This window comes from Lemur catta, chromosome 9 (assembly GCF_020740605.2).
Source record: "Lemur catta isolate mLemCat1 chromosome 9, mLemCat1.pri, whole genome shotgun sequence".
Lineage (NCBI taxonomy): Eukaryota > Metazoa > Chordata > Mammalia > Primates > Lemuridae > Lemur > Lemur catta.
Genome location: NC_059136.1, coordinates 101,995,125 through 102,019,900, shown reverse-complemented (window position 1 = coordinate 102,019,900; position 24,776 = coordinate 101,995,125). Strand labels below are relative to the sequence as shown.

At 35.9% G+C, this 24,776-nt stretch overlaps 1 protein-coding gene across 3 annotated transcripts in view; it reads left to right on the top strand.

The window, feature by feature from the left end:
- The window catches only part of SPIDR (scaffold protein involved in DNA repair), a 415,406-nt gene that overhangs the window by 26,874 nt on the left and 363,756 nt on the right, over window positions 1-24,776 (top strand). For 2 of the 3 annotated variants that reach the window (XM_045561518.1, XM_045561516.1), the window contains exons 3-5: window positions 2,983-3,049; window positions 9,917-10,096; window positions 13,530-13,693. In XM_045561518.1, the coding sequence (XP_045417474.1) occupies window positions 2,983-3,049; window positions 9,917-10,096; window positions 13,530-13,693 (411 nt within the window). The remainder of the gene's footprint in view (window positions 1-2,982; window positions 3,050-9,916; window positions 10,097-13,529; window positions 13,694-24,776) is intronic. The other variant, XM_045561517.1, reaches the window with a different exon arrangement.

The following is a 24,776-nucleotide window of genomic DNA, read 5'->3' as shown; positions in this document are numbered from 1 at the left end:
AATGCTAACAATCATCTGAGCTTTCAGAGAATTGTAATCTTTTTGCTGGGGGAAGGTTTTGCCTTGATGCTGATGACTGCTGACTGATAAAGGTAGTGATTGCTGAAGGTTGGGGTGGTTGTGGCAATTTCTTAAAACAAGGCAACAGTGAAGTTTGCTGCATAGATTGACTCTTCCTTTTAGGAAAGGTTTCTCTGTAGAATGTGATGTTGTTCGATAGCATTTTACTCACAATAGAACTTCTTTCAAAATTGGACTCAATCCTCTCAAACCCTGCCACTGCTTTATCAACTATGTTTACGAAATATTCTAAATTCTTTGTTGTCATTTCAGTAATGTCCACAGCATCTTCACCAGGAGTAGATTCTATAATATTTCAAGAAACTACTTCCTTTGCTCATCCATAAGAAGCAACTGCTCACCATTGCAGTTTTATTTTGAGATTGCAGCAGTCATTCACATCTTCACGCTCTACTTCTAATTCAAATTCTCTTTCTGTTTCCACCACATCTTCAGTTACTTCCTCCACTGAAGTTTTAAACCCTTCAAAGTCCATGAGAGTTAGAATCAACTTCTAAATTCTTGTTAATGTTCACGTTTTGATCTCCTCTCAAGAATCATGAGTGTTCTTAGTGACATCTAGAATGGTGAATCCTTTCAGAGATTTTGTTTTCTTTCTTTTTTTTTGTTTTTTTGTTTTAAGAGACAGGGTCTTCCTCTATTAGCCTGGGCTAAAGTGGAATGATCATAGCTCACTACAGCCTTGAGTCCCAGGGATCAAGCAATCCTCCTGCCTCAGCCTCCTGAATAGCTAGGACTACAGACACATGCCACCATGCCTGGCTAATTTTTTAATTTTTTGTAGAGATAGGTTCTTGCTGTGTTGCCTAGACTGGTCTCAAACTGCTGGCTTCAAGCAGTCCTCCTGCCTCAGCCTCCCAAAGTGCTGGGATCGCAGATGTGAGCCACCATGCCCAGCCTCTAGGAGATTTTCAATTTATTTTGCCCAAATCCATCAGAGGAATCACTATCTATGGCACTGATAGCATTACAAAATGTATTTCTTAAATAATACCAGTTGAAAGTCAAAATCATGCCTTGATTTATGGACTGCAGAATGCATGTTGTGTTAGCAGACATGAACACAACTTTAATCTCCTGGTACATCTCCATCAGAGCTCTTGGATGACCAGGTGCATTGTCAATGGCAAGTAATTTGAAAAGAATTCTTTTTTCTGAGCAGCAGGTCTCAACATTGGGAGCTTAAAGTAGTCAGTAAACCATGCTATAAACAGATAATCTGGCATCCAGGCTTTGTTGTTCCATTTATGGAGCACAGGCAGAGTAGATTTATCATAATTCTTAAGGACCCTAGGATTTTCAGAATGGTGAATGAGGATTGCGTTCACTTTAAAGGCACAAGGTGTAATAACCTCTAACAAGAGAGTCAGCTTATCCTTTGAAGCCAGACATTGACTTTTCCTCTCTAGCCATGAAAGGCTTGGATGGCGTCTTCTTCCAGTAGAAGACTGTTTTATCTACATTGAAAATTTGCTGCTTAACGTAGCCACCTTCATCAATGATCTTAGCTAGATCTTCTGGATAACTTGCTGCAGCTTCTATTATATCAGCACTTGCTGCTTCACCTTGCACTTTTATATTGTAGAGATACCTTTTTTCCTTAAACCTCATGAACCAAGCTCTGCTAGCTTCAGACTATCCTGCAACTTCCTCACCCCTCTCAGCCTTTATAGAATTGAGATTTAGGGCCTCGTTCTGGATCAGACTTTGGCTTAATGAAATGTCATGGCTGATTCATTCTGTCCAGTCTGGTAAAACTTTCTCCCTATCAGCAATAAGGGTATTTCACTTTTTTATCATTCATGTGTTTACTGGAGTAGCACTTTTAATTTCCTTAAGACCTCCCCAGCCCCCGAAAAAAAAAAAAAGAAAAGGAAAAGAAAACAAAACAAAATAAACCTTTCCGTTTGTATTTACAACTTGGTTAACTGTTTGGAGCAAGAGGCTTAAATTTTAGCCTGGCTCGGCTTTTGGCATGCCTTCCTCACAAAGCTTAATCTTTCCTAGGTTCGATTTAAGATGAGAGATGTGTGACTGTTCCTTTCTCTTGAGCACTTAGAAGCCATTGTAGGGTTATTAATTGGCCTAATTTCAATATTGTTGTATCTCAGAGAATAGGGAGGCCTGAGGAGGGGGAAATGGGGAAACAGCTGGTCAGCGGAACAGTCAGAACACAGACATTTTCTGACTGAATTTGCTGTCGTATGTTGGTGGGTTAGTGGCACCCCAAATCAGTTACAGTAGTAACACCAAAGGTCACTGATCACAGATCACTGTAACAGATATAATTATATTGATAAAGTTTGAAAGAAATATTGGGATAATTACCAAAATGTGACATAGAGACATAAGGTGAGTGCGTGCTGTTGGAGAAATGGCTCCTATAGACTTGCTTGACACAAGGCTGCCACAGACCTTTAATTTGTGAAAAACACTATATATACAAAGCACAATAAAGCGGAGCACAATGAAATGAGATATGCCTGTATGTTCAGAATCTTTTGGCAGTGAAATATTCTGGTTACTTTTTTTTATGTGTGGTAACTTCCACTATAGAGGAATGGAAGAATGCTGTTGTAAACTCTAAAGATAATTTAGATACAGATAGTAATGAGGACCTCATAGGTGGTCAGAGTTGTATATATGAACAGGTATTGACGTTAAATGTTAATGCAAAACATTTTGATCAGTCAGATCTTTGTTTAGATTCTGGAAACATAAATTTATGAGTATGTAAAGAGTGTGTACTTCAGGAATATTGAAATTGGTGAATATAAGTAAAGGAAATCAAGAGAGGAATATGTTAAGGAGGATATAGTTTAATATTTTAAATATTTTACAAAATATGGTTGGTTTTTAGCATTTGTTACAGGAATTACATTATTATTATTTTCCCTGCAGTCATTAACAGCTGAAAAGAAGACTGTTACAGAAAAGCATCTTGAATTATCCCCTACACCCAAGAAAGGTAATACTATTTTGTTGGTTTCCTAACAGAGAAAGTATAAAGTTAATATATCCCCATGTGATTTTTTTTTTTTCTTTTTTTGGCTTTCTTTTTAGAAGTTACTTACATAGTTTGGGTAACCTGTATATACATGGTTAAAAAACACCAAAACAATGTAAAAAGATATTTTTGAGAACTCTGTCTCTCATCTCTATTATCATCTACCCCATTCCTCCTGCTCTCTACAGGTAATTATTAACATTTTTTTATGTGTGTTCTTTGTCCTTTTATCCTGCAGACCCCAGTAGGTTAGCTCATGCTTATAGCTCCAGGGGTTTGCTTTTTTGTTTAAAATATGATTTGGAAAATAAACATGACCTATGCTATAAGAATTGTACTGCCTTCAGACTGTGAAATTCTTTCATGGCTAATTAGTTAGGGAAGGCTTTGAAGCTACAAGCTGCAGGAAACTCTGTTCAAACATTCAAACACAAATGGGGTTGAATTTGTCTCTTGCAGTAAGACACCCAGAGGGCTAGACTCCTGCTGAGTTCTACAGCCTTAGCGTGGGGTTGGTTCTCATGGTGGTGATGTGGTTGCTGAGTCCTCCAGGCTGGGTTCTCGGAGGGGTGTAGGTGCTGAGGATTTTGCCAAGTGCACTTTGCCTTTCCTTTGGGGAGGAGTGCCCTCCCCAGTGTCTCTACCTTCATCTAGAACTTGTTACATAGGGTCACCTCCACTAAAGACACTTTAGTGAAATTAAGGATTTTTATATAGATATGTTGCTGCTTAAACAAATTTGGATTATTATAATAGTAATGAAGAAGAGGGGATGGACATCAGGCCACTAGCTCTGCTGCCACAGGCAGTCAGCTCCCCTGGGGGTGGGTGGAAGAGTGGGGGCTTGGGGCTTTAGGGATCTTGCTGTGTCCTGACTGTAATCTTGGGAAAACAAGCCAAACACTCTGAGCCTTGGTTTCTGCATCTGGAAAATGGGCACAGTAATATGTGCCCATTGAGTTCTTGTGAATATTAAGTGAGCTAAAAAAAACAGTAGGTAAAATGGCTAGTTCAAAGGCTTTCGTTAGGTACTTCATTGAGAGCAGCAATCGCTGTTAAGTCTGATGGCAGAGAGAGCTGTGTGAGAGCCTGCTCAGAGTTCTGCAGTGAATAACTTCTGTGACTAGAGACTAAACATTCAGACCATACTGTTTATTTCACTAACATTTAAGGGAGTTTTTTTCTATGCAAACAAAAAAATAAAATTTCCCAAAATGTTCTTTAAAATTCATAAAATAATGTATTATAAAATAAACTGGCACACACCCTTATGTAATACTATAATCTTCTGATGAAACTGCAGAATTTTACTTTTCTTATTAGTGCCAAATGCTGTGATACTCAAAGATCAATTTAATTCTATTTCTGAAACTTCATAATATATGGAGAACAGTATTTTTGTTTAAACAGATGTGGCTTATATCTCTTTCTGGAGATTTTAAGTAAGTGTAGCAAATTGAACTGTGAGAGAGAAAGAAATATTAAGTAAATTGCTACCTTGTATTAATTACATAATGCTCTTTTGGGATGATTTTCCCATGGCAGTATATATTCAACCCACTCTGCTGTACTTACTGTGCTATGGAATGATCAATATATTCTGAAAGGCCGAAAGAGCTTTTATTAATGTATAATTATTTATTGCATATGCCCTTGTTAAGACAAGAAAGTATTGTTAATAATTTAATACAGTCTTGCTATTTGTAATAGAGATAGGTAGAAAAAGGGACTCGAGGCATTTCCTAGAATGTTTTCTTTTAAAAACAGTAACTTCTGAAATATTAGTTTAAGACAGCCTATTAATACAAATTACAAGGGAAAAATTCTATACCACATTTAGGGTGAGGAAATAATATTTTTATTAATATGAAAGGTAGGAAGCAGAAGTAAGGGAACATACTTTTGTAAAGTGTACATAAGGTCAGAGGCTTGTGTCTATGTCTATTCCCTCATCTGTAAGGTATTGAGAACAGAGAAAACTGAAAAAGGGAAGAAAGAGAGAGGAAGGGGGTAAGAGAAGTGAGCAAATGAATGTTGGCAAAGGATTTTTTTTTAATTTACTTGTTTTTTACTTGTATTTTTTTTTAGAGACAGAGTCTCTCTCTGTTGCCCAGGCTGGAGTGCAGTGGTGTGATCACAGTTCATTGCAGCCTTGAACTTTTGGGCTCAAGCAGTCCTCCTCAGTAGCTGGGACTACATGCGTGCACCACCATGCCCCACCAATTTTTTTAAAAAAAATTTTGTAGAGACCGAGTCTTGCTGTGTTGCCCAGGCTGGTCTCCAACTCCTGGCCTCAAGTAATCCTCCTGCCTCAGCCTCCCAAATGACTGGGATTATGGTGCACACCACTGTGGCCCAGCTTGGCAAAGGATCTTGCAGATAGTTCAAGGGAGAAGGAAGATAAAAACTTAAAATGAAAAAAGTCTGTACTCTTTGTAGGTAGTGATTCTTATTATAAGGTGGAAGTTTTATTTATTTTTTTAAAAAGGGGGTTTACCAATCAAAATGAAGGGGAAAAAATGGAATTCATGTTTAATTTTTTTCCCTGAAATATCGTGCAAAGTATTTTCTTGAAGTCTTTATTCATTGAGGTCAGAAAACTCTTGCCCCTTAAAAGCATTACTAAATTTTTTATGATTGTTTCTTGACCAGCTTTTTCCCCAATGGGCCACTTGCTTCTTAAGGGAAGATCCTGTGTTGCTCATCTTTGTTTCCAGCTGTGGTAGTTTCCAAGGGCTGCTGTAATAAAGTACCACAAACTGGGTGGCTTGATCAATAGAAACTGACCACCTCACAGTTCTGGAGGCCAGAAATCCAAATGAAGGTGTTGGTAGGCCTCTTTCCTTTTGAAGGCTGTGAGGACAGGATCTTTTTGAGGCCTCTCTGCTTAGCTTATAGATGGCTGCCTTCTCTCTGTGTGTCTTCTCATTGTCTTCTTTCTCTGTGTGTTCAAATTTCCCCTTCTTATAAGGACACCAGTCATCTTGGATTAGGGTCCACCTTAATGACCTCACTTTAGATTACCCTTGTAAAGACCCTGTCTCCAAAGAAAGTAATGTTCTGAGGTATAAGGGGTTAGGACTTCAACAAATCAATTTTGGGGAGAAACAATTCAATTCATAGCACCAGGTCCTAGCACAGTACCTGGCATACAGTGGATACCCAGAAATGTTTATAAATGCTTGGTAACTGTTTTCATGGTCTGGCTGATAGCCGTCCTAGAATTCCATTGGAATAGGCCTTGGTCTCAAGGACATTCTCTTTTCAGTAAGTAAAATGAATTACTAATAAATTCCTGTTAGTGGTTTTAACTCAGTTGTGCAGTTAAGTGCCTTTAATTCATGCGTTTATAAATCTAGAGGCCTGGTGTCTGAGAATTTGAATGTCATAACTGTTAATTATCGTATCCCTTTTAATAGATGGTACAAGAGCACCAGACAGTTATGTATTTTCTTAGTGTCTCACACTAAACTAATGGGGAGAGAGACTATAAGTCTGTCTGCCTTGGGAGCTTTGCATAGTGGTTAAGAACAAGGGACTCAGAAGCCAAACTGTCTGGGCGTGCGTCTCAACCACCACAGCTCCTGGTCAAAAGGAAGCATTGCAGTTGGGAAATCCTTTCTAACAGTGACTCACAAACCAGAAGCCATGGGATAAAGGCTGACAAATTCACCGAAATAAAGAGAGAAAATCTGCATGGCCAAAAAAACACATATAAGTCAAGCGTGGTGGTGCACGCCTGTAATCCCAGTTACTTGGGAGGAAGGGGTGGGAGGATTACTTGAGGCCAGGAGTTTGAGGCTGCAGTGTGCTGTGATCCCATCTGTGAATAGCCACTGTACTCCAGCCAGGGCAACATAGCCAGACCTCATCTCTAAAATAATTTTTTTTAAAAAATTACATATATATCCGCACAATTTAAAACTCAGAAAAACTGGGGAAAATATTCGTAATACATACCACAAAGGCCAATCTTTCTAATAAAGAACCATTACAAGTTAATCTAGGGGAAAAAAGATAACTATTACAAAAATAAAGATTGTGAGATTATGATCCTTGGTGTAGAATTCTTCAGGAAAAAAAAGGAAAAAATATTATGAATGGACTTCTTACAGAAAAGCAAATAAAAATGATTTTCAAACATACAAGAAGATGCTCATCATCACCTGTAATAGGAAAAATGCACATTGAAGCTTCACCGAGAGACCATTTTTCTCTGATCAGATCATCGGAAATCTTAAGTATATGTCTTTCCATTTATTCAAGGCTTCTTTTATGTTCTTTTAAAAGTTTTCTTCATTTAGATTTTACATGTCTTTTAAATTTCTTTTAGGTATTTTATCTTTTTTTGCTACTGTTTTAAATTTGACTTTTTATAGTATTTTGTAACTTGCTACCTTTACTGGAGTTTCTTGTTATTGGTAGTAGTTTTTCAGTTGGCTTTTTGAGTTTTCCATGAATTCATTTTATAATTTGTAAACAGTGGTAACTTCCTTTTTTGAATTATTTTTTAAGATGCATAATAATGAAAGAGATTGACTGTCTTTTGCAAGGAAGAGCACAGCTTAGTTTTATTAGCTGTTTAATATGGAGTCTTAGGTTATTCTGAGTAGCTTGGTTCTCCTTTGATAATTTGAAGGATAGGCCACTTCAGTAATTCTAGATGTTCATGGCACAAAGTAAGTGTTCAGTAAATGTTGATTATTTCATGTTTTTGTCCTTTTGTAAGTACTGTTTTTGCAGACATCTTGTTGTCAGTGAATTCTCCTTTCCTGATCAGTACAAAGCAGAACATTCAATATTTTTTATGCCACCATTGTGCCATGACATACCTCTAGTATAATAATTTTATTTTTCTTTTCATGATTAGTATTTCTGTTCAGACCATGTTTTCCCTGTGGAAAGGAGTTTTCTTATTTTGTTTCCTCATGGTTTGTTGTATGAGAGGGCTTCTGTATATATTGAATGAAGCCATTTAGATTCCAAGCATAAGTTTGCTCTTTTATAAAACATGAATTATAAACATCTAATCTCTTAGTCTCATAGTATATTGAAATGTGGTTTGAAACTTGTCAAATACCATATCATATAGGATAAGATATATTAAACATATGTGTATGTATATTCAGTTTAGCATTATAGCTATAATTATGAATATATGCAGAACTATTTTTATTAGGTATGTATTCCTGTTCTTATCAATATCAGAAAAATTTGCCATTGACTTCTGATTCTGCTGAGATGAAGTAGCCCTATTCCTTCTAGGTCTTCTGCCTGTCAGACTGGCTAAAATACAAAATAGTGGTAATACCAAATACTGGTGAGGTTGTGGAGAGACTAGATCACTAGTACAGTGCTGGTAGACTGTAAAATGGTTCAGAAGTTTCTTATAACACTAAACATGCAATTAGCATATAGTCCAGCAATTGTACCTTTTGGGATTTATCCCAGAGAATGAAAATTAAATTCACGTAAAATCCTATACATGGATGTTCATAAGCAGCTTTATTCATAATAGTGCCAAATTGGAAATAGCACAGATATCCTTCAGTGGGTGAATGATTAAACAAACTATTGTGCATCCGTACCATGGAATATTATTTAGTAATATAAAAGGAAAGTAATTGTTGATGTATATAACAACTTAGATGACTGTCCAGGAAATTATGCTGAGTGAAAAAGCCAATCCTAAAAGGTTCATAGTATGATTCCATTTGTACAACATTCTTGAAATGACAAAATTATAGAAATTCAAAACTAGTTGGTGGGAACCAGGGGTCAGGGATTGGTGCAGGGGCAGGAGGTGGTGTGGCTGTAAAAAGGTAATAGGAGGCATCCTGTGGTGATAGAATTGTTCTGCATCTTGACTGGATCAACGTCAGTATCTTGGTTGTGATGTCATACTAAAGTTTTGCAAGATGTTACAGTTGGAGAAAGTGGGCGAAAGATACAAGGGCTCTATTATTTCTATATGTGAATCTATTATCTTAAAATAAAAAGTTTATTTAAATACAAAGTTTGCTGTTAAGTATTTTAAATACCATGCTGCTACTAGGGATCTTAGCATGGCAGAGGAAGCACATAGAAACATTCCTGTTATTCATAAGTTTTAGTTTGTGGTTTGCTTTGTGTTTTGTGTGGATTTTTTTTTCAGTTTCATCAAATATTTTAGGAAGTTATAGTTCTATAATTGTTACCTCAAGTCTTACTTTTCCAGTTTTCTTTTGTGCTCCAATCATTTTTCTTGTCTTGTGTAACTTTTCTCAACCAGTTCTTTTTCTTCTTGTACCTTGGCTGTAATTCAAAGAATCTTAGACTGTATGTAGAACTTTAGGGAGGATGATTTGACATAAGACATTGCTTTCATTATCAAAGAGTTTTGTGTATTTGTGACTTTGACAAAGTAGCATGCATAAAATCTTATTCTGATAAGTAACCATATTAGTTGATCATATTTATGTGCTTGCTTGCTTTCTCTCTTTCTTTCTTTCTTTCTTTCTTTCTTTCTTTCTTTCTTTCTTTCTTTCTTTCTTTCTTTCTTTCTTTCTTTCTTTCTTTCTTTCTTTCTTTCTTTTCTTTCTTTTCTTTCTTTTCTTTCTTTCTTTCTTTCTTTCTTTCTTTCTTTCTTTCTTTCTTTCTTTCTTTCTTTCTTTCTTTCTTTCTTTCTTTCTTTCTTTCTTTCTTTCTTTCTTTCTTTCTTTTCTTTCCCTCCCTTCCTTCCTTCCTTCCTTCCTTCCTTCCTTCCTTCCTTCCTTCCTTCCTTCCTTCCTTCCTTCCTTCCTTTCTTTCATCTTTTCTTTCCTTTTCTTTCTCTTTTTTTTTTAACAGAAACTACCACATCTAAGAGTACCAGTGGGCTTACAGATATAACATGGAGTTCCAGTGGAAGTGATTTGTCAGATGAGGATAAGACACTTTCTGAATCACAGAGAGAGAATGAACATAGCCCTGGAATAGACAGGTTTTGTAACAGGAATATTTTATGTCCAGAAGATGGGGCCAGTGAAGGTAAATTGATAATTTTGTAAGAAATACAGTTTCTTTTAAATATTGGATTTAATATTGCAAAAAACTTACATTCCTTTCTAATATTTGTCATTAATTATGATTTTACTGAGTCCCAGCCTCTATGTTAAGCCCTTTAGAAACATTGTATTATTTCATATTTCTTATAACAACTCTAAGAGATCTAGGTATTATTGTTTATTTTTGTATAGCTAACAACATAAGCTTGGACCTGTTAGAATTGGTTGGAATTTCATTTTGTCTCTTTGACTCCAAAACCAGTCTTTTCAACTCCTACATAATGCTATATCCATACTACCTCCCTGCTAACCTGTTAGTTGGGTAAATACTATGACAACCAATGTGTGCTAGAAATATAACTTGCTAACAAGTTTCTGTTCTGATGGCATTTTATATTGTATCATGTCTTAGTTTAAAATAGGGTTTCTCAACCTTGGCATCATTGACACTCTGGGCCAGATAATTCTTTGCTCCAGGGAGGAGTACATTCCTGGGCATTGCCGGATGTTTTGCACTATCCCTGGCTTCTCCCCACTACATCACAGCAGCACCTGCAACTCCAGTTGTGACAACAAAAAATGTCAGTAGATGTTGTCAAAGGGCCCCTGAAGGACAAAATCACCTCCAGTTGATAACCACAGACCTAGAATTATGGAAATCATGTTCTTTTAAAAATTTTAAAATGTATAGCTCATTTAGACTATTTAAAAGTCTCAATGCTTTTAAAATAACCTTGTGACTTTTAACTCTGTCAGTTCATGTTAGTTACTTAGTCAAGGTTAGGTTTGTACAGACTGCCTCTTTGTATAGACTGCCATTCTCTGGAAGGTGGTTAAATTCTTTTGGCCGCTTTGCAGGTCATTTTGGTAACTACCATTGACATTTTACTAGATGAAGTGATATTTTAAGATTATACATAAGCTAATAGTACTTGTATTATTAATTCAGCCATATTAAATGAAATTTCTTGTTATATAACTCTTGATTTATCTTAATACATTTCAGAATATAGTTTCAATATTAAAAACTATACTTTTTTTTTTTTTTTGAGACAGAGTCTCACTCTGTTCCCCAGGCTAGAGTGCCGCGTGTGGCGTCAGCCTCGCTCACAGCAACCTCAAACTCCTGGGCTCAAGTGATCCGTCTGCCCCAATCTCCTGAGGAGCTGGGACTACAGGCATGCACCACCATGCCTGGCTAACTTTTTGTATATATTTTAGTAGTTTGGCTAATTTCTTTCTATTTTTAGTAGAGACGGGGTCTCGCTCTTGATCAGGCTGGTCTTGAACTCCTGAGCTCAAACGATCCACCCGCCTCGGACTCCCAAAGTGCTAGGAAAAACTGTACTTTTTATGGGTGAACAATATGGCTTATGAATTATATCCCAGTAAAACTGGTAGTAAAATAAATTAACTTTTGGGAGGCTGAGGTAGGAGGATCACGTGAGGCCAGGACACAGCAAGACTTCATCTCTACAAAAAAATATTAAAAAAAAAATTAGCCGGGTGCAATGGCATGTGCCTGTAGTCCCAACTTCTTGGAAGGCTGAGACAGGAGGATGACTTGAGTCCAGGAATTTGAGGCTGCAGTGAGCTATAATCATACCACTGTCCTCTAGCCTGGATGACAGCAAGACCCTATCTCAAAAAAAAAAAAAAAATTAAAATTGAGTTTGTTCTTTTCAGTAAAAAGAGAAAAAGTGATAGTAGTTTCCAAAACTCTGTTTAAGAGTGGAAAGACGCTTTTGGCTAATCACTTTAAAATGAGTTAATATATTGTTGACTTCTGTTAAGAAGTTGAGCATTAAGTAGCAAGTGCATGCTTCCTTGGGGTATATATAGAGCTGTGTACAGCTGCTGGTTTCTCTCTCCGTTCCCCTCCTTGGGTTTCTCCCTTCCCTTCCTTCCACACTTCTTCCTTCCTTTTAACCTTTACTGGCTAACAACCATTACCATTTATCAAGTTTTGTTATTCTCAGACACTTGGCTGCATGTTATATGTTATTTCCTTTGCTTTCTACCATATCCTTGAGCCTAAGAAGTATCCTTATTTTACAGAAGAAACGTGGGACTTGGAGAAGTGAAGTCACTTGCCCAGAGTCACATAATTAATAAGTTTGCCAATTGACATTTAGAGCCAGGGTTGTCTAACTTCAATGCTGTGTGCTTCCACACTGTTCTGGTGGTTACCAAACCTGGCTTCATATCAGAATTACCTGGTGAGCTCTAAAAGCAATATTCCTAGACCTTCTTGCAGCCCTACTAGATTATAGTCTCTGAGTTTTAAGGTCTGGAATTGGGGTTGAGAAGGGAGAGCCCTGAGTTAAAATTGTGAAAATATTTTTCTCTTAAAAATTTTTTCCTTTCCATTTGGTTTTCATATAACTTTCAGGACATAGCTTATTGGAGACTCAGTTTCCTCATCTGTAAAATGCAACTTTAAGTCTACTAATAATTATCTTCCTGCGTCATAAAAGTATTGTGACCCAGGTATATAGCTCTCATCACATTGCAGTATGTTGTTCATGCACAGTAGGAATGGTGCTGTTTCCTCTCTTGTATTTGTTTACTTTGTATTGTGAGTATCTAGAATGGTGTGATGGGCCCTTAGTAGACACTTAGTAGACACAGACCTCCAAAATAGGACCAGTATCTTATTAGCTTTCTAAGTTGCTGAAGTAGCTCCTAAGGAGTACTTGTGCTTTGTGCTGTAGGAAAGGTTTACGTTACAGGCCACACCTCAGAGACAAATTTATCTTTAATAACTACTATTATTCTTTTAAGCATAGCAGATTAGAATTAGTACATTAGATTATTTAGTATTTGAAAGTATGTTAACATTCAGACTTAAAATTTTACAATAGTAGCATCTAGATAACAATGTTTATGAAATAAACTTAGAAACCGAATTTAGTTGTTTACTTACTGATGAAAGAAATCTACAGAAAAAAATTATTGGGTGAAAATACCTGAAAAAATAATTTTCTAATACAAGAGTAGTTAAATAAACTATGTCCAGCTGTATAATAGAATACTGTGTTGTAGAAAATAATAAGGATACTCCTTACTGTTATGGTAAAACTTTGTAATTATGTTAAGTGAAAAAAATGTAGGTGTCTAAGAAAGGAGGAAAAGATAACATACATTTTATTTGCTTAAACATGTTGGTGAAACTCTGCATTGATACAAAAACAGCTAATGAGAGTGGTTAACTTAGAATTGGGGTGGGGGTAAGGAATGGGAGAAACAAGGAGACTACAGATAAGTATAGAAATATGCTTTTGATTTTTCTGATGTATTTTTAGCAGTTATTCAGTGTCATGGATATATTAACCACTGAGAATAAAAAATAGACTTACAAGTGAAATATTGAGATATAAATTATACATGTTATTAATAAAAATTACATTTTTTAGATGAATTACAGTTTATCGACTGGGAGATTGACAGTGACAGAGAAGATGCTAGTGACTGTAATGAGTGTGAAGATGGTGAGGGTGCTGTGGACATCTCAGACTGCGCTTCTTGCGCAAGTAGTCATTCTTTGACAAGTGATGAGAGGCTGTCTGAGCTTCCCAAGGTAAGAACGAATTATTTCAAAAATTTATTCTCTTTATAAGATTTGTTAATCACACCCTTTGGTATTTTTTTCCCCTTCCCTCCCAATGAACAACCACTTTTGCATCTTAGTGGATTCTTCTGTTGTTTACCCTGGTACATCTAAATGCCATGCTTGTGCTGTACATCTAAACATGGATAAATATGGAGCTCTCTTCTTACCCACTCCCCACCCCCAATTCCACACTGAGATTTTCTATCCTTCCATTCTCCTAGTACAAATATATCAAAGTTCGGTTAGATTGTATTCAGCATTTACATAATTTTGAATAAATAATGATAACCAGGGCAAATATTTATTATTATTTTTCTTTCAGAATATTTTGTTTTCCCTGGATTTAAAATTGTTTTGGTTTTTATTCACCTAGTTTTACTAACCATTAATAAAATAATTGTTCACTATTGTCTAGCTCTCTTAGTAAGATTTCAGACATAGTAGGCATTCCACCAGTTTCATTTTTTTGGAGAACTCTTTTCCTACAGCCTCCTAGCTGCTCCAGTTTGAACTTGGCGTCGTCTGTGCTTTGTGGATGTTGTCACCCTGGGTCTCACTTCATTATCATTCTGGGAATTTGTTCAGCTCTTTCTCCTGCATGGAGCTTCTTTATCTGGATTTCATGTTTTCCTCTTTCTTGGTTTTCACACTTGTCCTGGTTGAACACATCTTCCAGTAGCTTCTTAAGAAATAATTAATGAAAGATAATTTTTTGAGACTTGTTATGTGTATAGATGCTTTTATCATACTTTGTTATGTGATTGAAAATTTATTTAGAATTTTAGATTGGAAATAATTTTCCTTCAAAGTTTTAAAGGCATTGCTTCATTGTCTTAGCCCAAGAGTTGCTATCTATATAAGCCTTAAGCTATTCTCATTCTTAATATTTTAAGATTTTCTCTTTATTACTGGTTTTAAGCAATTTTATTGTACTATGTCTTGGTATGGTTTCCTGCTTGGTGTTTGTCAAGCTTCTTGAATCTGTGGTGTTTTTGAGGTTCCCAAGATCACCTCCAGGTTTAGTAATTCACTAGGCAAATTCTCAGGACTTAGCATATAGTCATCGTCATGGCTATGATTTATTACAGTGAAAGGATACAAATCTAGATTAGCAGTCTTTCATGAGTCCTCTCCCAGTGGAGTCACATGGGATGTGCATAATTCCTCCAGCAAAGAGTTTGACAACGTGTGTAAAGTGTTGTCTACTAGGGGAACTTACTAGACTCGGTGCCCAGGGGGCTGGTGATGTAGGCACCGTCTGTCTAGCATATACCCAAATTCCAGACTTCAGATAAACCATATTGTTTGCATGTTTAGACACAGTGAGGCACCCTTATCATTCAAGGAATGATGAAAACTCTCCTGAAATCTGAGTTTCTAAAAGCTAGGTAAGGACCAAGTTTGCAAGCAGGGTTTTCTAAGGATAGCCATCTCAGGCTGACTGTGTTAACTTTGCACATGTGAGTTTATAGTTTTTGTCACATTTGGGAAATTTTTGGCTTTTATTTCTTAAATTTTTTTTTCTGACTCCCTTTTTCTTTTCCTCCTGGGACTCTAATTACATGTATATTAATTAGGCTACTTGATGTTGTGTCATGCCTCATTTATGCTATATTCATTTTTCCCCTTCTTGCTTTTCTTTTGAGTGATTTCTCTTGCTACATCTTCAAGTTTAATAACCTTTTCCCCCCTGCAGTATCTAATATGCTGTTAATAGTATCCAGTGTGTTTGTCATTTCAGATTATATATTTTTCATTTCTAGAGGTCTGATATAAGTCTTTTTTTATACTGTCCATGACTTTCCTTAATGTGATCATACTTTCTTCTGTATTTTGAACATATAGAGTATATTTATAATAGCAGTTTTTAATGGCTTTTTTGATAGTTTTATCATCTGTGTCTATTTCTATTGATTGATTTTTATTTTCATTATGAGTTGTAATTTTCTGCTTTTTTGCATGCCTGGAAAGTTTTTTAAAAACTTTTTTGAAGAATAAAATGAATTTTTATTTATTATAGTCACCATTGTATGCACTAGATTACTAAAGCTTGTTCCCTCTGTCTAAATGAAATTTTGTACCCATTGATCAACATACCTCCCCTTTTCCCATCCACCGCCCTCCTCCAGCCTCTGGTAACCACCATTCTACCCTGATTATCATGAGTTCTACTTTTTTAGATTCCACAAATAAGGGAGATCATGTGGTATTTGTCTTTGTGTGCCTTGTTTATTTGACTTAGCATAATGTTCTCCATGTTCATCCATGCTATCACAGGTGACAGAATTTCCTTCTTTATTGAGGGTGAATACTGTGTTTTCTGTATCCATTCATCTGATGAAGCACACTTAGGTTTCTTCCAAATCTTAGCTATCGTGAATAATGCTGCAGTGAACATGGGCCAGAAGTGGGATTTTTAGATCATAAGATAGTTCTATTTTTAGTTTTCTAAGAAACCTGCATACTGTTATCCATAATGGCTGTATTAATTTATATTTCCACCAAGATTGTATAAAGTTTCCCTTTTTGTTATAACCTCACCAACATTTATCTTCATCTTTTTGATAGTACATATTCCAACAGGTGTGTTTTGATACCTCATTGTGGTTTTAAACTGTATTTCCCTGATGATTCGTGATGATGAGCATTTTATCATGTACCTCTTGGCTATTTGTATATCTTCTTTTGTGCAGTGTCATGTCTATTTAGGTCTTTTGCCCATTTTTAAATTGGGTTCTTTATTTTCTTGCTATTGAGTTGTTTGAATTCTTTATATATTTTGAATATTAGCCCTTTATCAGATGTATAGTTTGCACATATTTTCTCCTAATGGGTTGTGCCTTTGCTGTGTAGAAGCTTTTTAGTTTGATGTAATCCCCCCATACCCCCTTTTTTTGCTTTTATTGCCTGTGCTTTGGGATAATATCCAAGAAATCTTTGCCCAGACCAATGTTGTGGAGCATTTCCCCTATGTTTTCTTCTAGTAGTTTTACAGTTTCAGGTTTTACATTTAAGTCTATAATCCACATTTAGTTGATTATTTTGTATGGTGTGAGATAAGGGTCTAATTTCATTCTTCTGCATGTGGTTAACATGTTTCCACAGCATTATTTATTGAAGACTGTCCTGTCCTCCATTGTGTGTTCTTTATACCTTTGTCAAAAATCAGTTGACCATAAATATGTGGGTTTATTTCTGGGCTCTCTGTTCTGTTCCATTGGTTAGTATATCTGTTTTTATACCAGTACCATGCTGTTTTGATTACAGTAGTTTTATAATAGATTTTTGAAATCAATAGTGTGATGACTCTAGCCTTGTTCTTTTTGCTTAACATTGCTTTGGCTATTCAGGGTCTTTTGTGGTTCCATATGAATTTTAGGATTGTTTTTTCTATTTCTGTGATAAATGACATTGGAATTTTGATAGAGATTGCATTGAATCTGTGTTATTGCTTTTGGTAGTGTGACAATTTAACAATATTCTTCCAGTCCATCAACATGGATATCTTTCCATTTATTTATGTTATCTACTTTTTCTTTCATCAATGATTTATAGTTTTCAGGATACAGGTCTTTTGCCTCCTTGGTTAAATATACTCCTAAGTATTTTTTAAATTCTATTGTGAATAGGATTGATTTTTTTCAGATAGTTCATTGTTAATGTGAAGAAATGCTACTGATTTTTGTGTGTTGAGTTTGTGTTTTGCAGCTTTATTGAATTCATTTATCAGTCCTAACAGTTTTTGGTGGACTCTTTAGTGTTTTCTATACATGAGAACATGTTATCAGCAAACAGAGATGATTTGACTTCTTTCCAATTTGGATGCCTTTTATTTCTTCCTCTTGCCTAATTGCTCTGGTCAGAACTTCCAGTACTATGTAGATTAGAAGCAGCAAGAGTGGGCATCGTTGTCTTGTTCCTGATCTTAGAGGAAAAGCTGTCAACTTTTCACCATGGAATGTGATAATTGGGCTTGTAATATAGCCTTTAGTACATTCCTTCTATACCTAATTTATTGAGAGTTTTTATCATGAAAGGATGTTGAATTAGGTCAGTTGCTTTTTCTCCATCTATGGATATGATCATATGGCATTTTGTTAATGTGGTGGATCCCATTTATTGATTTGCATATGTTAAACCATCCTTGTATCCCAGGGACTAAAACTTGAAATGTCATGACCAAATCCCACTTGTTCATGGTGAATGAGCCTTTTAATGTGCTGTTGAATTCAGTTTGCTAGTATTTTGTTGAGGATTTTTGCATCCTTGTTCATCAGGGATATTGGCTTATAATTTTCTTTTCTTGTAGTGTCCTTGTCTGCCCTTGGATCATGGTAATTCTGGCCTCATAAAATAAGTTTCGAAGTATTCTCTCTTCTTGAGTTTTTTGGAAGAGTTTGAGAAGGATTGATATTAGCTCTTCCGTAAATGTTTGGTAGAATTCAGCAGTGAAGTAGTCAGGTCTTGAGCTTATCTTTGATGGGAGACTTTTTATTACTGATGCAATTTTCTTACTCATTATTGGTCTGTTCAGATTTCCTACCTATTTATGATTTAATATTGGTAGGTTGTATATTTCTAGGAATTTATCCATTTCTTCTAGGTTGTCCAATTTATTGGTATATAATTGTTCATAGTATACCATGGAATATGTCATCCCATTCTCTCTTGACCTGTAAGGTTTTTGTTGAGAAATCTGCTGATAGTTATTTAATACTTTGGAGCTCCCCTGTATATGATATGCTTCTTTTCTCTTGCTGCTTTCAGGATTTTCTTTGTCATTGATTTTTGACAGTTTGATTATAATAGGTCTTGGTATAGTTTTGTTTGGATTGAACATAATTAGAAACTTTTGAGCTTCTTGTACCTCGATATTTATATCTTTTTTCTTTTCCAAAGAAAACTTTCAGAAGCTTTCTGTGATTAGAGTACTTCCCCTTTGTCCAGAGTTTTACTTTCTGCAGTTTCATTATCTGCAGTCAACTGTGGTCCAAAAATATTAAATGAAAAACTTCAGAATTAAACAAGTTGTAAATTTTAATTCATGCACTGTTTGAAGTAGTGTGATGAAATCTTACACTGTCCCTCCTGGGATGTAAATCATCCCTTTGTCCAACATATCTATACTGTATATGCTACTTACTTGTTAGTCATTGACAGCATCTGCTTTTGACATCCAGCCATCAACATCGTCTTTGCTTAATAGCCCAGGGTCACCCAAAGTGAATGATCCTCCTTCTGATGTCAGAAGATCAGTAGTAGGCTAATGCTACATAACAGTGCTTACATCATTCACCTCACTTCATCTCATCATGTAGGCATTTTATCATCTCACCTCATTATAGGAAGAAAAAGGGTGAGTATAGTACAATAAGATATTTAGAGACCACATTCACATAAATTTCATTGTAGTCTGTTATAATTGTTCTATTTTATTAGTTATTAATCTCTTACTGAGCCTCATTTATAAATTAAATGCTCATAAGTGTGTGTGTGTGTGTGTGTGTGTGTGTGTATATGTACATATATGTGTGTGTATATAAAAAACATATATAGGGTTTGATATTATTGTTGCTTCAGGCATCTACTGGGGTTTTGGAATATATCCCCTGCAAATAAGGGGGAGACTATATCTTTAAATAAACTTTCTGCCTCTTTCTTTTTCTTTGCTCCTTCTGTGACATCCGTAATGCATGTATTGGTTTTCTTGATTGTGGATTCCTATAGAGTTTCTTTATTCTTTTGTCTGGGTAATTTCAAATAACCTGTCTTTGAGCTCACTGATTCTTTCTTGTGCTTGGTTGAGTTTACTGTTGAAGCTCTATGGAATTTTTCAGTTCAGTCATTGTGTTCTTTAGCTCCAGAATTTCTCTTTGGTTCTATTTTATGCTTTCTATCTCTTTGTTGAACTTCTCATTTTGTTTGTGTGTTGTTTTTGCTTTTTGTTAACTGCATTCTCTTATAGCTCATTGAGCTTCTTTAATATGATTATTTTTAATTCTTTGTCATGTAATTTGTAATCTTTACTTAGGGTTGGTTACTGGTGCTCTGTTTTGTTCCTTTGGTCATCATGTTTCCCTGATTGTTCATGATCCTTGTGGCCGTGTATTGGTTTCTGTGCTGGAATTAATTATTCCTAACCAGACCAGAAAGCATGCCGTGGTCTGACATTTTCTGTTAACCTTTCAGTATATGAACTGGACTAGTAATACTTTACCTCTAATAACTTCTTCAGTATAGAAGTAAAGACTTATGTGATGGTGTGGTCTGCTTCTCTTCTTATTCGCTCATTATACTAAGAGCATGCTTCTGAAAGTTTTTGCTCAATATTTACTTATTGCAGTGGTTGCTTCACTGGCTGACTACCTGTTACCTAAATGTTCCTGGCTTTTTAAATCACCTCATTTCTATTGAGAGAGGTGGGCTTCTTGTGCATAGTTTCCTACCACAAGTCAACTGTCTTTATAATTTTCATGTTTTATCTGGTATTTTATGAACAGGTTCTGTACTGAGAATAATAAAATATTCAATAAAGTTAGCTTTATGAATTCTTTTTTCTTGTTTTGAATAAAAGAAATGGTGAATTATTCTTATGATAGAATATTGCCATCACTGAACTAAAAATTAATTTTATTATTAATTTGTCAAAAACTAATTTTCTAGGCTGGGCACAGTGGCTCTCACCTGTAATCCTAGCAGTTTGGGAGGCTGAGGCAGTCGGATCAATTGAGCCCAGGAGTTTGAGGTTACAGTGAGTTACGATGAAGCCACTGCACTCTAGCCTGAGCAACTGAGCAAGACGTTGTCTCAAGAAAAAAACAAAACTTTAATTTTCTTATTAGGAAATAACACTTTTTTAGAACTTTTCATTTTTTTCTTCCTTGTTTTTGGGAATAATATTCTGTAAATCAAGAATATATTTATCCTTTCAAAGCTCCTGTAAATAACCATGACGAGAACAACTTTAATGCTACGTGGCTGGAGATGCTGGCTGGGTGGCTGGGCTCACTGGCTAAGAAACTCTCAACCACAGGTTGCTTGTTGCGTGCAAGTCAAATTCATGGCTTTTTAAAATTATAAGTTATAGTATGACACATTTTTCAGTTAGCTCTTGAATAATAAAATATACACTCATAAAAAGTGAATTGTAAGTGTTCGCTGTTCTCTGAAATGTGAACAATATATCTCTGGTAGGAATATTGGAAAAGTTTGTTTCCTCCTTTGTTTTATTTCTTTCATAATAAAAACATAAAAGACAACATAGCATTCAATGGATGTTTTCCTCAAAGGAGAAAAAGAAAACAAATCACATATACTGAGCATTTATCTATTGGGCCTTATATTGTACTTGTTGCTTCATGTATTAATAAATTTTCCATTTGAACCTTAAAACAATCTTGTGAAGTAGAGTTATGTTCAATTTTCAGACAAGGAAACTATTAGAAAAGGTATGTGACTGTGAGCAAGTTGCTTATGTAGTAAACAAAAGTATACTGGTGTAGACTACATGCCTTAGAATCTATTAGTAATATATTCATTGGTCATTTTGGAAAAGCATACATATGGTCATAAAAAAGAGAAGACCTTGGCCTGCTTTGTATTAAAAAACTCAAGACTTCTTTCATGTATACACTTCCTCTTCAATTATACTTGTTTTTCTTAATAAACTTATGTGTATTAAAGCATAATATATTACATTGTTGTTAAAAAAGTGACTTAGAAAGCAGATTTCTCATGCTAGGTGCCAGGGGCGCATGCCTATATTCCTAGTTGCTCAGGAAGCTGAGGCATGAGTATCACTTGAGCCTAGTAGTTCAAGTCCAGCATGGCCAACATAATGAGACCTCTTCTCTAAAAAAAAGAAAAAATTAATCATATACGTATATATAGAAAAAAGTGGGTTTCTCTGAGCAGACATTGAGAGGCATTCCTATCATGCAGAAAAGGCCCTTTTGGCTTTGTGATCTGCCCTAACACAGTGGTCTTCTCTCTCGCCTCAGCTACTGTGTCCTTTTCTTCCTTTCCCTTCCTCATATGTGGGGAAAGATTCAGTTATTTTCCTTTTTCCCTCCTCAAACTATAGTCTCCTCCAAATACTGATAACTGTTAAATCTTTTTCTAATCCCAGTTACTCTCCTGAATATATGGGTTTCTAGCTGCCTAATGACATCTTTGTGTGGATATCCTGAAGTTACTGTAAGTTTAAGAGCCATTTCTTTTAATTTCTTTTAATTTTAACTCATGCTCATCCTTTTTATGCATTTTTGGTCTTAGTTAATGAGTAGGTTAATGACTTTTCATTTTCACTGCTTGAATCTATTTCATTACCTGGTCATGGAATTTGGTCTCTAAACTAGATCATTCCCAGTATTTCTTCCCCCAAATTAGCCCTTTCACCTGTTGTGTTTATTGTTTCAGTTTCTTCATAACTGATTTCCTAGCTTATGTCTTTTCTTAGAATTATCTTAATAAAAATTATGACCTTATTACTCACTTATTGGAATACTGAAAGTCAAGATCAATATAATTTAACCTACTTGCATCTATGTATAACTTAATCATCACAGTTCAGCCTTAGGCTCTTAAAATGAATAAACAGAGTACATACTGTATGATTTTATTTATAGAAAGTACAAGTGATTCTGTAGTGACCAGGTCAGTGGTTGACTGGGGCTGAGGGTGGAAGAAGGTTTGGATTGCAGCAGGGCATGAGGAAAGATGTCCAGAAGGATACATATCTATAAATATTCATTTTAGCATTGTTTACAAGAGAATGAACTTTGGGAAGTAACTATTGACTGCACACCCAGGGGTGCTAATGCAGGCCTAGTACTGTGAGACACAGAACCCCTCTAGGGCAGTTTTGGATTAAAGGCCTCCCATCAGCCTGGCCAAAATTTTCTACTGCTGCACTGTAGCCAGAGACTCTTTCTACCCAGTCCTCCTTCCTTCCCCCTTTTTTCCCATAGCTGTCTGAGCTGTGTTGTGGTCTTAAGGATCTCCTTGACTATTCCTGCTTTGTCCTCTTTATCCTTCACAGGGGCTTCCTACAGCTTGTACAGCTAGCTGGTGCTGTCTTGGGATCTGCCTCCCAGAAGACTTTAACTCATATACTTGCATACCGTGCTCTCTGATCAATATCTTGCACTCACATTAGCACTTCCTTTCAAATACTTCCTTCTGCTAATACCTAAAACTATTCTTTTCTCTTTACTCAAAATATTTCAAGTAGGTTGAAATAAGTAGAATAATTACAATGTAGTTTTTGTACATTTGCCTATATTTGTGGTTTATAGTTTATCTTTGGATTTCCTTAGAAGCAGGACATCTGATACCTCTGGGAAGTGAAGTGGGCAGGTGAGCTTGGGAAGAGGTATCAGCCAAACAAGAATCGTTATCAAGCAAGTTACCATTGTGGGCACCTGGAGGTTAGTACTGCTTGGAAACTCTGGAAGCCTCAGAATTACCCCACCAGAGGAACAAGGAAGCTGGGGTATTTATATGTGGATCCGTTCATTCATTGGTTGAGGGCTGCTCTTTGGTGGAATTGGGGAATGGCAGTATTTGCAAGTTCTTACAGCCTACTGCACAGGCAGGACAAATGAGTTCCAGAAGTCAGAGGATGCTGCGCATTAAAGAAATGGAGATGCTAAAAGTTGGGAATTGGGCCAGCATCACTGAAGGTGTTAGGGAAGGAGATAAAAGTAGAGCATTGACAGCTACAATGTTTAAATGAGCCATATACATTGAATAACACTCAGCAGAGGGATACATTTATTCTGTAATTAGGAATTTTGTAAGTATTACTTAGATCTCCAAAAACAAAAGTTTGCTTATATAACTCATGAGGCTGTTACTTTTTGCCTCTTATACATGTTTGTAGAAATGGAACATATACAATGATTGGACACTTACCCTACAACAGAACCATACTTTAACTCAGTGGGAAGCATTGGTTATATTAATAATTCAAGTCTAACTTGAATCCCTTCCCAGATAAAGAATGTTGCTGATTTAGGACACTTTGCCTGTAGGCATGATTCTGTCAGTCCTCTGGAGCAGAGTGCTGTTAGTGTTGATGTGAAAGTAACTGAGCTCATAACAGCAGCAACTAACTAACATGAGTTCTTCTTTGCTGGGCACCCTTCTAAGTGCTTTACTTACTTGCATTGGCTCATTTAAATCTCACAGTAACTCTGTGAGGTGGTAGCTACTGTTGTCATTCCTATTTTCCAGATGAAGATTCTGAGGCACAGAGAGATTAAATAATTTCCCTTTTGTTATGAAGTAGTAATTGAGCCAGGATTCTACCTCCGGTATTCTGGTTTCTGGGCTGTGATCCTACCCATTTTGCTATAGTGTTAATAATAGTAATAGTGATAATAACAGTAATAACAGCACTATAACCCTGTATTCTTACTCTGTGTTAAACACTTGGCTAAGTGCTGATCACATGAGGTTGATGTTATTGTTAACCCCATTTTAGAGAGGAGGTAATGGAGGCACAGCTAGTAAAATGGCAGAATGAGATTCTAATGCATGTGGTCTGATGCCAGATTCTCTTAACTCTGTATGTTATATTCCTTGGGGTATAATAGTATAACTACATGTTAACTCCAGTCATGTTGTCACTTAATGACAGGGATACATTCTGAGAGATGTGTTAGGCAATTTCATCATTGTATGAATGTCATAGAGTGTACTTCACAAACCTAGATAGTATAGCCTAATGTACACCTAGGCTATGTGGTATAGCCTGTTGCTATCCTAGGCTACAAACCTGTACAACATGTTACTGTACTAAATACTGTAGGCAACTGTAACACAACATTAAGTATTTGTTTATGTAAATGTAGAAAATGAATTTTTTGGATACATTATAATTTTATGGGACCATTGTCATATATGCAGTCTTTTGTTTACTGAAACGTCATTATACTTACAGACTTGGAGGAGGAGCGTGACAGGAGCCAAAGAACACAGCAATAACTTCTTTCTGCAATGTATTTGATGATTGATATGACTTTCCATATTTTTAAGGCGACAGCAG